Here is a 16,125-nt window from a genome sequence, read left to right on the forward strand (position 1 = left end):
GTTTTAAATTCGAATTTGTTATTGCGTATTGGTTCGATTATAGAACGATTGTAAACGTTTCAGAAAATTGATCAAATTGAAAATAGTTCGTTTGATTTTCGGCAATTCTCTTCAGCGGTAGGTGTTATATAACAATTACTATGGTTATTGAAATATTGGATGTAAATGGGGTTTGCTTGCAAAACCTCCGCTGACGAAGTCGCGGGTAACAGCTAGTAACTATATAAAACACATAAGCAACAACAAATTCTTTGCTGTTTGTTATTTTACATTGTTCAAAACTCATAAGTGATACTATGAGTTTTGAATGTTTCCTACATTAAACAGTCAGATCAAGAAGATAGAAATAAAAGATAAAAGAACCCTTTCTAGTGCACCATTAAGATGCTGTGGAAGGTGTATGTTCCTCCCTACCTATTTATGGAAAGCCAGGGAAGCAGGTGGGTTAGCCGGCCCCACAACGACTTTACATCTAAAGATCAGGCTCCAGATACAGTTGGAAAGAAGGCCGGGTGGAATCTGGATCCGAACAAATTGCAAAAGGTAGAAACTTGTTGCCACTGAGATTCAATCCTAGCTCATCTGCTTATTGTCCAGCATTATACTAAAGGCCCAATATATATTTATTATGTCTTTAATATGTATTGGGGTGTTCAAACAGTAACTTTAAAAGGTCTACAATTTAACTAAAAACCAAAGTGCTATTGAGTGTAACTCTAATGTAAATACTTTGAAAAACAATTTATCAATTATCCTGCGTAGGAAGATTGCAATGATCCAGACTGACAATAGTGAACGGTTAAAATGATGTATAAATATGGGAAAGTTGTGAATTAGCATTTCTAAATGACAACAAAGTCAGAAAAGTGGTCTTGAAAATTTCAGTTATTCAATTTTTGTGAGAAAAAGCACACAAAAAGATTTCACCTGCTGAAATCCATCACCAGCTTGTCAAGGTACATAGAGACAATGTCAGTCCAATCAAAGTGTTGCAGAATAGTGTTGGAAGCTTACATGTGGACAAAAAAATGTGAGCAACAAAAGCAACAATGGGTGTCCAAGCTGCTCAACAATCAATTCTTGTACCATTTCGTTAATGTCACAAGAATTGATGAAATGGCTAGATCAGTGGTCCACAACCTTTCTGACCTCGTGGATCACAAAACTCAAATTTTGAATCCTGCGAATCACTATCATGAAATTTTTAAACAATACAAAATCTGTAGAATAATGATCATAAAAGTTCAATTTTACTATATTAATATAAAACTTGCTTGTTTAATTATAACAAATTAATGCAAGCCTATAGTTCATTGCTGCTTGTTTGAAATAAGTTTATGGATTCTTAGCATTTATCCACTAAGGATGACAATCGCACTCACAATACTGTTTATTGTTCATTATTTATTGATAACAGTCACTTCATATTTGGTTTTAGATTTGAATAAAAAACTCCCCAATGAGTGAAAAATGCAACTAAGCATTTTGCATTTTTTTTGTAATACTTCAAGTGACTTCCAGTTGATCAATGTCCAAATTTCTCCATGGACCACCCAAATTTTCTTGCAGACCATCAATGATCCATAGACCACTAGTTGCCAACTGCTGGTTTAGATCACCTTGCAGCAAATTGCCTTACTTTGCATACAGACAGACTGTAGATTTTCTGCAGGTATTTTGATGAGAAGTTCATTATTCTTCCATACAGCCCAAATTTGGTCTCTCTTCTTTTTAGTTTCTGTTTTCAATTAATGAAATGAAAGCAGTCACTGCCAGATGACTGCAGCAACAGAAACAAAAATTTTTTGAAGACATGATGACAGAATGATATGCTCATTACAGATGAATGCAGGAAATGCTGGGTGATTTTGTTTGAGATAGTATGATGATTAAAGATAAATCCATTATATTTTCATCTTTGAAAATATGTCTTGATTATTGGATTTGCACTTTTTAATCATCTCATAATAAGAGTAAATTTAAGTAAATATACCAAAGAAATTTAATACAAGTCAATAAAGTTATTCTTAATTCAAATCATAAGATGCCAAAATCAAATTTCTTTCTTTACTTGATGATGTACTTCTAAAATTTCATTTTTAGTTAGTCTTTCTTGTTTTAACTCTTTGTTCAAAAACATTTGATTATATTCAAGAAACAGAATCTTAAAAAAGTTTGACACAATAAAACAGTGTGTAAATAAAATAATTTATACAAAACAGAATTAAACAACAATTATATATACATTTTTTTTTTTGGGAGGAGTTTAAAATACTAAATTCTTCCTCATACTATATACAGTGGGTGATCGGTTAATGAACAAATCAGATAACGAACACTTTCGCGAAAGATTTTTATGTTCGAACAACAAACACCTCACAAAACAAACACAAGAAGCAACGTAAAATAATGAATACCGATTGATCTTCCCTTGCCTTTGGGCAACAATTCGGAACTTTTTGGAGTGTGGGAGATGTCGACATTGACTCTCAACCCAGTATATACTGATTGGATAGTATTCCTCCAAACTTTGAAACTCTCCCTCGTAATTCCAGACTTTTATTTTTCTGATAAAAGCAATTTTTTAATAGTATTTGTGAGACTGTCAGACAGGCACTCGTTAAGTTTTGTGTCGATTTTTATTTTCGAAAAGTGAGAGTATAATAGTAAAGGTAGAGAGTGGGCAGATGTTTGATGTTGCTGGGCAGTATGGGTTGAACAGATCTACAGTAGGCCACAGTTCAATCTTATCTAAGAAAGATAAAGATTGAAAGCAGCTAAAGGAGTAACAAACATTATATCTCAGAAATAAAGAACATTGAAGAGCACATAATGGAACCTGAAACAGATCTGACGACAGAAGAACAAAAATTCTTGAATGAAGAACACCAAGAAACTCGGCGAGATATGTTTTCTTCTGAAAAAGAAGATTAATGTCAATATCCGCTATTTAAAAAGTATAATCTTTTGAAGAAGTGGGAGGATGTCAGAACAACAGTCTTAGAAACCAGGGTGAGGTTAATAAGCTTGGGGATCTCTACAATTACAATGCTATTAATTCTGAAAAATCCTGAACAAAAGAGAAAAGTAATCAACATTGGACAGATTCTTTAACCCCCACAAATGGAAAAAACATGACTAATAAAAATGCAAGTCTGTGTATATATGTAGTTTTATTATTACATATAAATAAACGTAGTAAGAAAGTATATATTTTTTATGTTTTGGGGTCTCCAGAAGGAATTAATCAAATTCCCGTAAAAACCTATGGTAAATCAATAATTGGTTAACGAACAAAGTCTTGGAATGGATTATGTTCGTTAACCGATCACCCACTATAAATAATTACACAGATGAATGAACAAAAGCATTAAATATTCTATATTATATATTTTGTATATCTGTCAACAAAGTCCCTCAAATACAATGATATTTTGTTGTAAGTAATAGATACGTATATATCAATGGTGCGGTTTTCTTTATATTCCTTTTAAAAATCAATTTTTCAAAAAAAAATATTTCCTCAAAAATTGATGAAACTTCATGGGTTAATTCTGCAGAAATAACCACCGTTTTTTTGCCTGGACCGCATTTAATCAGAGACAAAAGCTTATCTTCGTATTCTTTATTTACTTATTTACTATGCATTTCGGGTGCAATATTTTCATGTAACTTGTACCCCTCTTCAGGTTTTTTCACATTTCTATAGATTGGTAAATTCAATTATTACATTTGTTATTACGGTAAATTACAACAATAGTTATTTGGATATATTTATACAATAGTTAACTAACCTGTTTTAAGTTTAGACCTACATCTGCCCAGTGTTGATGTTGTGTCCCCTAAGGCATAATAATATATGACAAAGAAATAACTAGCGGAAATATAATATACAACTATGCAAACATGCTAAGCAATACCATTAAGTTTGAAAGTGAAACAGAAAATAAAAATGAAATTAACTACCTAGATATAATGCTAAACCATGAAAAAACTTTCTCAATATAAAACCTTACAAAAAAAGCAACAATACAGACAAAATCCTTAATTATAAGTCCTATTACAGTAAAAAGAAATATATTTGTAATAGCAATAACTAAAATTTGGAACAGAACATCTAAGGCAGAAGAAAGAGAAAAACAAAAAAATGAGCTAATAAATACCTTCATATTGAACGACTATCCAAGCAGATTACTAAAAAAGTTGGTAAATGCATTTAAGAAAAACAGATTCAACGTTAAAAATAAGAATGAGAACACTACATATACGCCGTTCCCCTATATTAAGGGAACATTTGAAAAATACAGAAAAATTTTCAGTAAGCATGGTGTTACACTACAGCCAAATTAAAAAATAAAATTAAAAACAACATCAACACCAATAAGTTTAAAAATAACAGGTGTAATATATGAAATAAAATGTACATGTAAGAAACCAGCGATATACATTGGCAAAACAGGAAGGCAACTCGGTACCAGAATAAAAGAACATAAAGCAGCAATTAGACTTAATTATAACCAATCACCGTGGACAAATCAATGTAAGGAATTTGGATGCACAATCAACAAAAAAGTGTAAAAATAATCCATAAAGAAAAAGACAGTTATCTATGAAAATTCAAAGAGCACTTCGAAATTGTTAATAAAAGCAAAACCATAAATGATGGAATGGAGGTTGACAATGTGTGGGAGGAAATGGGAGGAGCTAAAGGAAAAGAAAACAAAAAGAGGGGAAAACAGTCTAAAAATGCCTCAGGGGACACAACATCAACACTGGGCAGATGTAGGTCTAAACTTAAAACAGGTTAGTTAACTATTGTATAAATATATCCAAATAACTACAGTCGACCCCCCTATAAGATAGAGATACGTTCCATTCTCTAGGAATCCGCTTTCTTACGAATCCTTCCAATCACAACCCGACACGTGTCAAGTTTACGGACTACGGCTGTTTGAAAGATTTTCTTCCATAAAATTAATCGATTCTAGACTAATCCGACTCAACATTTCCAAAATACGTATATATTTTTTGGGAATAATCCGTATAAACTACGCTATAAACAAAAAATTGTAGGATTACTTACCGAGTGTCACCATTCGACATTGCCATTGCTCAACATTGTTTTCGTCGCGGAACAGCTCAGCAAAGAGCGGCCGATTTCTAACAACTTATTTTTCTGTGAAAACTTCGTAGAACTTCGGAGACATCATTAATATAAATAATTTTAATCGCCGTTGAATAAGAAATGTTTCTTTCACAAGAAATGTATAAAATTACAGTACTGTATTAGACTTACGGTACCTAATTTACATACTGACAGACGATAGTTAGCGTAAAAATCTCCGTAGCGTGGCGCCACGCTAGACGGCGGAAATTATATATTTAATTATAACAAAGTTACAATAAGTTAATATATAATTATATATACAGTACCTAATTTATATATAATTAATATATAATTATATGTACAGTACCTAATTTATATATAATTTATATAATACTGTCCAGACGATAGAAATCTCTCCGTAGCGTGGCGCTACGGACGGCGGGAAAGTAGTTCGGCTGCCCGATGACGTTTGAGGTGTTTATAGGGAACTTTTACTATTTTTTACGGATACCGGTAGCAATTTTTTCGTAGTTTTATAGGAATCGTAACTATAGGGACCGTAATTATAGGGGGGTCGACTGTATTGTTGTAATTTACCGTAATAACAAATGTAAATAATTGAATTTACCAATCTATAGAAATGTGAAAAAACCTGAAGAGGGGTACAAGTTACACGAAAATATTGCACCCGAAATGAATAGTAAATAAGTAAATAAAGAATACGAAGATAAGCTTTTGTCTCTGATTAAATGCGGTCCAGGCAAAAAAACGGTGGTTATTTCTGTAGAATTAACCCATGAAGTTTCATCAATTTTTGAGGAAATATTTTTTTGAAAAATTGATTTTTGAAAGGAAAAATGATATTTTGTTTTCATGTAACATTTACATTCAACTGTGAAAGTTAATAACTAGCTGTCTGTCTTAATGGCCAACAGTTAGGTCCATGCAGCCTATTATAATCTGCATATTTATGTCAAATAAGAACAAACATTTAATAAAATATGTAACAATGCTGCTGTGCTATCTAATTCAAAGAATTAAAAAATTTATCTCCCCCACAAATGAAAGATGAAAACTTAAACAGACTTATTGTATTTGAGTAAATCTTCCAAAAAAATTAGACAAATGCTTATGCAAGTTTATTGTTTTACATTACAGTATTTTCATATGTACAGTTCGTTTTATATTTTATTAACAATAGCACTGTGCAAACTTCAATAGCATGGCCATATATGTTAGATGTGCTGATTTAGTGTTCTGACATAAATAAATGTTTGTCTACTACTTCACAAAAGACATTCCTAAGAATTTGTCATCTTGTTTCCATTAAAATCAATTTCAAAAATGTAGTTATTAATTCATTCCCGGATTATCCAAATGCAAAATGATGTTGTTTATCTTTGTATAAAATTGTTCACATGGTTATTTGAGACAACCAAGGCCACACATTGCTTTCTGGTTCATGGTGAGCTGCTTCTAAAATTTTTCCCACAGAACCTTGGAGAAAAATAAACTGTAATAAAATATTCACTAATTTACTTAATTTTATTTTGTATAAATTATATTAAACATATACAACAGTTTATTTAATCTCACACTACATGATTTGTATTCCATTGTTAAATGGCTGTAATGCAAGCTAATAAACTAGCAGGATTAATGTTCATATTTTATTTCTTAAATTTAAGTTATCATCATCAAACATTGAATGATTTCAATCCTTGGAAAAGCTCCAAAACTACGTTAATGTTGAATGCTATTCATATGGATATACACTGCAAATGCTTGTTTGTTTGATTAATTATTTTTCCTGTGATATTTATTATAAAATGTATCAAACTGCATTATTTACATCATATGTAAGAATTTCAATTACTATTAATTGCAAAATCTTTTATTGGTTTCACTTGCTGGAAACAATGAACAACAACAACTCCAAAAATTAAACTTTTGATAAATTAAAGCCAAGTTAATAATTAGATATGAAGTAATTTGTCTAAATGTAAGCTGTAAATTTGCCATCTTGTGATAATTTTAATAATTATAATAAATTAATTTTAATTTAGAATTTCTGGAAGAAAAGAATTGGACCAGAGTAGGACTATAAATGACCTGTATGGTTATATCTAAATTAATAATTCTGGAAGCAAAGATTGGACAGGGTCTATGTAATATAACTGGCAATACATATGCATGGTATACAGAAGTTGTAGATTAAAGTTCCACTTCAGATTGATTCTTTTCTTCCATAAATTCTAAATTAAAATTAATAAATAAATAAGATCTAACTGGAGAATAAGAAATAGTAATAAACATATCACCTTATGACTCCAGCAGTAGATTTAATAAATCATAATAATAACCTAATACAATAGACGTTCACCGATGAATTACAACATTAAAAAAAAAATCCATTTCCATTTGAAAGTTAATAGCTTTAAACCAGAGATGTCCAAACTATGGCCCACAAGTCAGACCTGGCCTGCGAAGGTTTTTGAAAAATACTGATTTTTTTGCGCAAACCTGTTTGATTTTCAAAAATGTATATTGAAAATTGAAGGAAAAAAAAAAAATGCAAAAATCATATGTGATAAAAAAAAAGATTTTTAATTTTAAAAATAATAAAAATGAAAAATTATATACACAAAATTTTACTTAAATTTACAGTTGTAAAAATATTGTTTTGGGCTATTGTTCGGTAATTGCCAAATTGGTACGAAGGCAGGTGAATAGCGAAGGTATATGAATACACAGATTCTGTGGCTGTCTTTGTATTAGTAAATAGAGGGTAAAAAAGAAAGAATCAAGAGCATTGTATCTCTGTAGTTGACTTCGGGATTGCCTTCTGTTCTGTTGCACATGACTCATTTGTAAATCGGTATGTGTAAATTCATATTTAATGTATTACAAATTAATTATTTTGAAGTTCAATATTATTTTTTAAGGTTTAAACATGGAAAGAAGAAAAAGAAAAGTTGATGATGAGTGCCATGCTTTTAATGAAGAATGGGAAGTAAAATACTTCTTTGTGAAATCGCAGTCAAAGAATAGCAAAGCTGTATGTGTAATTTGCAATGACACTTGCTGTAATAAAGGAATATAATTTACATTGATATTATGAAACAAAACATGCTTCAACCTATTCACAATTTAAGGACAAGCAGAGTACTGAAAAATTTGAAACAATGAGTCATAGTTTGTGTACTCAGCAAAATTTATTTAGGAAGGCAAACTCAGAAAATGAAGCATTGATCTTAGCATGAAAGTTGCTTATTTGTTGGTGAAAGAAGGAAATCCCTTTATGGATGGAAACATCATTAAAGAGTGTATGATGGAAGCTGTTGGTGAGTTGTACTCAGAAAAGTTGACACACTTCAAAATGAGCAGTCTTTCCCCTAATACTGTTGCTCATTGAATTGACGATATTGGAAACAATATTCTCCACCAGATTACTGGTAAAGCACAGAATTTCACTCGGTATTCTCTCTCACGATGGATGAATCAAATGATGTTAGTGACACCTCACAACTTTTAGTTTTTGTTCGTGGAGTTGATGACGAACTTAATGTCACATAAGGTTTATCCTCCGTTAACAGCATGCACAGCACTACACCTGGAGAACATATCTTCAAAGTACAAAAAACATTGACAAAGTATAACTTGGACTGGAATCAACTCCAAGGTATGACAATTGATGGAGGAAGAAACATGTCTGATGCAAACATTGATGTGGTTGGGCAAATTAGAAAAGCTTGTGAAGGTGCAGGAGCATCAGTATTAATTTTTCTGCACTGTATTATCCATCAACAAGCACTATGTGTAAAACATGTCGACATGAGCTGCGTTTTGAAACCAGTTGTTTATGTCGTAAATTTTATTTGATCACATGCACTCAATCATCATCAATTTTGATCTTTTCACAAACAAATTCAATCTGAGTCGGTTGACTTGGCTCTGGAAGTTGGCTTTTTTGCAGATGTTGTGACACAAATGAATAACTTGAACTTAAAGCTCCAAAATAAAAACAACTTAATTTGTGATTTATTCACGCAAATCAAAGCATTCAGGGAAAAGCCGATATTGCTCAAAAGTCAAATGAATGTAATTTTACCCATTTCCCGTGCTGTAAAGAACTGAATACAGAAAATGAACAATTTCCAACCAGATTTGCAGTAAAAGTCATCGCAGATTTAAAACAAGAATTTCAAAAGCGATTTTCTGATCTTGACATGAATTCAAAGGAAATTCGGCTGTTTCAAAATTAATTTAACTGCAACATTGCAGACATTTCAAGTCAGTTTCAAATGGAAATTATTGAAGCTAACGAACAAATCAAGGATAAATACAAGGAAGGAAACTTAGTCAATTTTTACAAATTTTTGAATGCAAAAGAGTTTCCAAATATAAAGCAATTTGCTTGTAAATTTATTTGTATGTCTGGGACTAACTATATGTGCGAACAAACTTTTTCCAGGATGAAGTATCTGAAATCAAAGTACAGGGCAAATTTATCAGATGATCATTTGCAATCACTGCTTATAATTGGTGTTTCAGATTTTAATCCCAACTTTAAAGAAATTCTTTAATAAAAAACACAGTTCTATTATTCCCATTAAAAGTTGCATGAAATAATTTTCTAATTATGTATAATTTAGCCATGTTTGTGTAGTATTGGTGTATTTGTAATAAACTGTAAAAAATAAAATTCAATGCTGCCTTAGTCATAATGAGATTTTTTAATTCACATATTCACATGGCCCGCCACAAATGTATTTAAATCCCAATTTGGCCCTTGCAGCAAAAAGTTTGGACACCCCTGATTTAAACAATTAAAAGATCAGTTAAATGTAAGAAGGCATCATAATAAAAGATACAGCCTAACAACATAATGCAATCTGTATTAAATGCTAATCTCAGGTAACCAGCTATGAAGGAATGTTTTCATCCTGTTTCAGGACAACTTCAGCTTCCTAAAGCATATAAGCCACTGTTCAAACTGAATCAAGTTTTTATACCATTTTTGATGGATCAAGCAATTTTTAAAACTACATATTTGCATTCCAATTTATAAAAACAAACTACACACGTGCAGTATTAACTTTACTACCCAGATCAGTTATAAGTATTAAATTTTAACATTCTTTTTTATATCAACTACCTTCAACATTCTTCTGTCCTGCAAGCATTTAACTATATTCTCCTAATTTCTTGTTTCTAGTATTCCAGTCTATCTGATGTCCAAGTTTTTTTCAAGTCCTTTACATTAATGATGTTCAGATGCTTTTTCAATATGTAAACATATGTAATATGTAAAATTAAATATTGTTTATCTGTGAAAAACAGTATAAAACCTCAAACTTGGTTTGAACAGTGGCTTATATTCATTAGGACACTAAAGCTGTCCTAAAACAGGACAATGTTCCATTGTAGTAAAGTTAAATAATTGGCTACCTGAGATTATCATTTAATACAGATTAGAATAAGGAGCCAGAAATGCACGAGATGATAATACATAATGCAATATTCTTGCAAGCTTGGAATTTAGGATTAGGATGCTGCTATCTTTACAGTAATGGTTTCCAGCCATTGGTATGGTATACCACAGCAGTGATATGCCATACACTTCTCATAGATGTGCTATAAAATTTCAAAAAAAAAAAAAATCATTAAAAATGCAGGTTATGAATTTTGTGTTTTGCTTATACATATTTGATGAAACAATGGCTTTTTGGTATGCCACCAAAAATTGTAAGTGTGTCAATAACTCAAAAAGGATGAGAATAATTGCATTAATTTTCATTTTTCATCAATCATTGTTTTGCTTCTTCAGTATTTTAGAAAAGCATATCAAAATCATATTCAAATGAAGTATATATATATATATATTATATTATCTAATGCAAACACACAACAGTATATTATCATAATAAACAAGAAAATAGTAATTAACAACAAATTAATACTTTCAAAGTACATATTTCATGGTTTGCAGTGAACTCCAAAAAAGTTGCTCAATTGGCTTGTGGAAGATGCAATGTTTTTGAATAAATACACAAGTGGAAGTAAGTTACTTTGAAAATAACAAAGATTTGCAATTTGCTAACAATAGTAAATAAGTCTTTTTGAAAATAAAATAACACATTATTATATAATTCTGTTAAAGTATAACATCAAAGCACTGTTCGTTTATACTGTCATTCTTGAAGATAAGTTGTTGTGGAAACAGGCTCTTCAATTAACCTTGTGTAAATATTACAATAATTTGCCAGTAATTTTTGCAATAATATCCTACTGTGTTCACACAATTTGATTTTTCAATAAAAAATAGTAGCCCAGATGTAAGTTGAAAAACAAGTGTAATGCTATAAAGGAAATTGATATAGTCCATCTAATTTCATAGTTAATCACACACCCTTGTTTAAAACCAGAATTCTTAGAAAAAAAATAGATTGCAATGAAATATTTGGACTTATATAAATTTTCTCAGTGAGACAAATTTTGTAGGCTAGTATACTTTGAAATAATAAAGTGAAACTAACAAACCTGTGCATTATTTCTTATTTCCGCAAAGCATAAATTAGATAGTATCTCTCTAAAATCCAACAAGCTTCTAATTAGGATTTCTCATTTCCTGATCCTTTGTTTGTCCTGGGATTTCGGGAAAAAAGTGAACTGTTTCCCGGGATTCTGGGATATAATTAATTATTTTTAAGATATAAAATAAATTTTGAAATCAAATGAAATAATTATTTTTCATTTTTTAAAGTAATTTAATACATCCTGCAACTTCCTACATAATAATGCTGTGTAAAATATGTATTAGAAATTACCTTTGAATTACATAGAAATTTTCACAAATAGAAAAAATTTATTAAAGTTTATTGGAAACTGCTTACAACAACAAAAAAAACCCTTTGAATTAAGTTGAAAATTTAAAGAAAAAATAAACTTAGATCAAATGTCTAACTTATAAGATAATTTTTGTTTTTTAAATAAAACAATACAAAATATTATTGTAAATTTTTATAATAAGATTTTAAAAAGCAAAGATTATCAATATTCCCATCACTCAATCTGGTTCTTATTTCAGTAATGAAAAGTACTGAGAATGCCCTTTCTGATTCAACTGATGTGGGTGGAATCGTCTTTAATGCATTTAAGAGAAGACAGATGTGTGTTTTTTCATCTGCAGCCTGGAAGATTTCTAGTTCATTTTCCAGATGCGTTGCAGTACTTCTTTTGTTGTCTAGTATTTTTTATTTATCTACCTTGGCTGCTTTAATAGCGGCATCAAGCCTAGAGCTCGATAATTCGGCAATTCATTTGGCTTTAATAATCAGGTTGATGAAGAAAAACTTCATACTTGCAGACTTTGTACTCGTTTGTATCCTTGCCCAATTTGCACAATCTGGCGTCAGGCATTTATTGAAGCTACTGGGCATGGTTAAAAATTAAGACAGCAAAAGCACAATTATTCCAGATATTACAGATTCTGAAAAGTAAAGAATTTTCAGAGTCCTGCCACAAATACGCTACACATTGATTATTAACAATCTGTGACATGTCATAACAAGCAAAAATTTTAAAAATGAATAAGCAGGCTTAAAATTAATAAATACAAATGTATTCTGACAGTTTATGAGTTAAATATACATTCTATTTGCAAAATTTCCTCAACCTTAACACAAAATAAGAAAAAAGTAAACTTTTAAGAAATATGTGGGACTTCCAAGGATGAAAAGAATATCCCAGGTTAAAAGAACAGCCAGGATCTCATTAGAAAAACCCTATTTCTAATCAACAGATTTTTATGTATTAATAAATTAATGCATTTATTAAAATTTCTGTTACTTATAAAAAGTTAAAAATGTTCATAAACCATTGTATCATCAAAAACAGATTTTAAATTTGTCTGAATTCCATTTTTATTCCTTTTTTATGTTAGCCTGAAGAAGTTCTTTAATAGAGCATGAAAATACTTCCATATTTTCTTAAAATTTTATGATTTAATATTGCTTTATTTATTTTTCTGCTATATTTCAAATCTACAGCTCTTAAATTATATTGCCGGTTACAGTAACTGTTATAAGTCTGAAATTACATAAAAAATTTAGTTAAATCATCCTTCATTTAAGTATGTGTAATTATTATTTTTACATATTTTTAAATAGCAAGTAAATGAATATGAATGTCATGGAATTAAATATTTCTTTAGAACCTGATATAAATTAATCTCTATAAAAATGCATTTTCCTTAATTTTTCTAAGCTTGTGCTAGTTTCAAATATGCTAATTCAGATAGTGGCTTTAATAATATTTAGAATCTATATTCATAATCCACAATCCAAAGTCAGAGTCATCAGTTAACTAATTAATATTTATTTTACTTTCAGTATGTGAATGATTATTAATTTATTTCTAATTCCATCACTCGACCAAAGACTGCAAATGTAGATATTAAATATTATCAAAGCTTGTTAGTTATATACATATGAAATGTATAGGCTGTTAAGTCAATTTAAATCAAACATGATATAAGTTATTTATAATCAGTCAAATATTTTATGTAATTTCTATAACTTTAGTATATTGTATAAAATAAAAATATATTATATAATAATTTTGTAAAAGTTTTTTGCATCAATATATTATTAAAAATATAATCAAATCTGTTAAACTCAAAATCTGAATTTTCAGATTTTAATTTTTAAACCTTTTTACTAAAATATATTAAATATAATAATATTGTATAAAAATATTTTCTGGTTCTTAGAAAAATGAGAATAAGAACCTCATTTTCTTTGCAACATCATATTATAGTAGAACCGGTTATTGTTGCTAAACCAAATTCATCAATCATCATTGTAAGAATAATCTGTCTTTGATTGTTTTTATCAGTTATTCTGAAGACGTAAAATTGACATCTTTTAAAATATTGAAATTTATTTGAGTTTTGAGACAACTGTGCTCACATAATATTTATTTTAATAGCTTAAAAAAATAAAAATTACTTTAGATTTTCCCGTATGATCAGGAGATGGTCTAGTCTTTATTGGGGTACCAAATATATCGGTAAAAGGTTGACTAATCCTTGACACACTCGTTTGATTTTTTAATTCCTAAAGAAAGAAAAATAATAATAATAAAGATGCAAAACTGAAGAAAAAAATCATTCAAATAAAAACTGATATTCAAAATGAATGCTATATTTAATAATGTCATAATAAAAGAGCAAAATAATATCTATAAATACATATAAACAAACATTTAAAAAAAAAAAGACCATATAACATGCATTTAAAAAATTAAAGAGAAATAAATTTAATTTATTGATAAATATTATAAATCAATTAAAAATAAAAATAATAGAACAAAGACTGGAAAATGTGTTTGACAAATTATTAATGTGGATCTGCATGCAATAAAATTGAAGTATAAGTTTTATAATATCAAACTTTGTGTTAAAGCATCCATTTTTTTATGAAATGCTGCTGTTCATTATTCTTCTATGGAAAAAAAACAAATAATGATAATTCAATATAATAATTTAGAGGTATTTCAACACAAAAAGAAAAAAATGACATGTCTCTATTACATTTTTGTAAAAACATGTAAAAGTTGCTTTTAAAATCATTTCATAATAGATGAGAGTTGCCTAGAAAGCAATGAAACAATTTTCTTTAAAAAAATTACAAATGAGAAAATTTCAGGAATGCTGCATTGTTATTTGAATCTTTAGCAACAACAAATTACTTTTTAAGTCCTTTATAATGATTAAAAAAAATGAACTATATTAATAATGAATAATGAAATTTATCTTAATTAACCTAAAACTATAAAAAGAAAGGCATATATTCACTGAATAAATTTTTAAAAAATTTATCAAATATTTGAAAAATGCAATATATGGACTTTACAAAAAATCCAATCATTATGGGCATTTTACACTTATTTGCATATCCAGAAAATATAGTGGCAGGACTGGCCTTTGCAGCTATAGTAATACCTCGACTCATGCTACCCTGACTTACGTGAACCCGGAGTTACACGAGTTTCAAATTTCATCAACTCGTCTTTTGTTTGAGTGGCACGCAACTCTTGATCACTCACTCCCCCACACTATTGTTCGGCATACATGTTCGGACATGTCACGCGAAATCGACACATAGATACAATTAATTTTGTGTTATTTATTTCTGTGTTTGTTATATCTACGGAGACTTGAGAGACTCTATGTGGTAATTTCTTATAACCGTGAACGAATTAACAGACGAGATAAGATTAATGAGAACATTTATTAGCTTACATACATCCAACTTGAATTTTACACAAATTGCAAAATTATACCCCGACTTACGCAGTTATCGCTCAATCCCACCTATCACGTAAGTTTGGGGTATTACTGTATAGACAGAAGCTCAAATGCCACATTTTCTGATATTCTGTATATTTCAATGCTTCCGGCACTAACTTGGACCTGGATAATTACAGATTATCACATAAAGGTGTACTAAATTCAGTACTTTTTAAAATATGAAAATAATACATTTTACTAAATGGTACAGTTAATGTGCATAGTGGCATATTTACATTATAAGTGATCAATGCTATCTGTCTGAAGTAATTAATCATTTAAATCATTATTCATTTATGTAGATAACTTAATTAATTATAAATTTCACAATATTTAGAATTAAAAATACTAAACCTATAATCCAGCAATTTTTATAAAAAGTGCACATGTATTTTATATTTAGATTTATAGTAGAGTGACGTTTATCCAAAAGTCAGTTATCCGAAAGAATTCCAGTCGGCAAGTTTAATTTTTGCTAGTGCTGTGGGGCTGCAATCTTTGGCTATATCTTGGGTTGGGTTACTCCAATATTTTTTTGTTGATGTGCTTTTTAGCTGGCAGCACTGGCACTTTTGTGTGGTGTTTTTCTGAGGACTGTGTGTTGTACTGAATCGAATGTTTTTGATACTAGATTAACTTCTAAAGTATAATTTTTTTGTTCTTA

General features: G+C 29.6%; 1 protein-coding gene across 5 annotated transcripts in view; it reads right to left on the reverse strand.

Moving 5' to 3' along the window:
* LOC111635524 (protein AF-9-like) overlaps nucleotides 1-16,125 on the reverse strand; it is a 95,237-nt gene that overhangs the window by 4,502 nt on the left and 74,610 nt on the right. For 4 of the 5 annotated variants that reach the window (XM_023380508.1, XM_023380511.1, XM_023380510.1 and 1 more), the window contains one exon: nucleotides 14,119-14,226. The exons of the other annotated variant lie outside the window; for it this stretch is intronic. In XM_023380508.1, coding sequence (XP_023236276.1) covers nucleotides 14,119-14,226 — 108 coding nt within the window. The remainder of the gene's footprint in view (nucleotides 1-14,118; nucleotides 14,227-16,125) is intronic. 5 annotated transcript variants of the gene reach the window in all.

Source organism: Centruroides sculpturatus, unplaced genomic scaffold (genome assembly GCF_000671375.1).
Source record: "Centruroides sculpturatus isolate CEXI.00-Female unplaced genomic scaffold, Cexi_2.0 scaffold990, whole genome shotgun sequence".
In the NCBI taxonomy this organism is placed as follows: Eukaryota; Metazoa; Arthropoda; class Arachnida; order Scorpiones; family Buthidae; genus Centruroides; species Centruroides sculpturatus.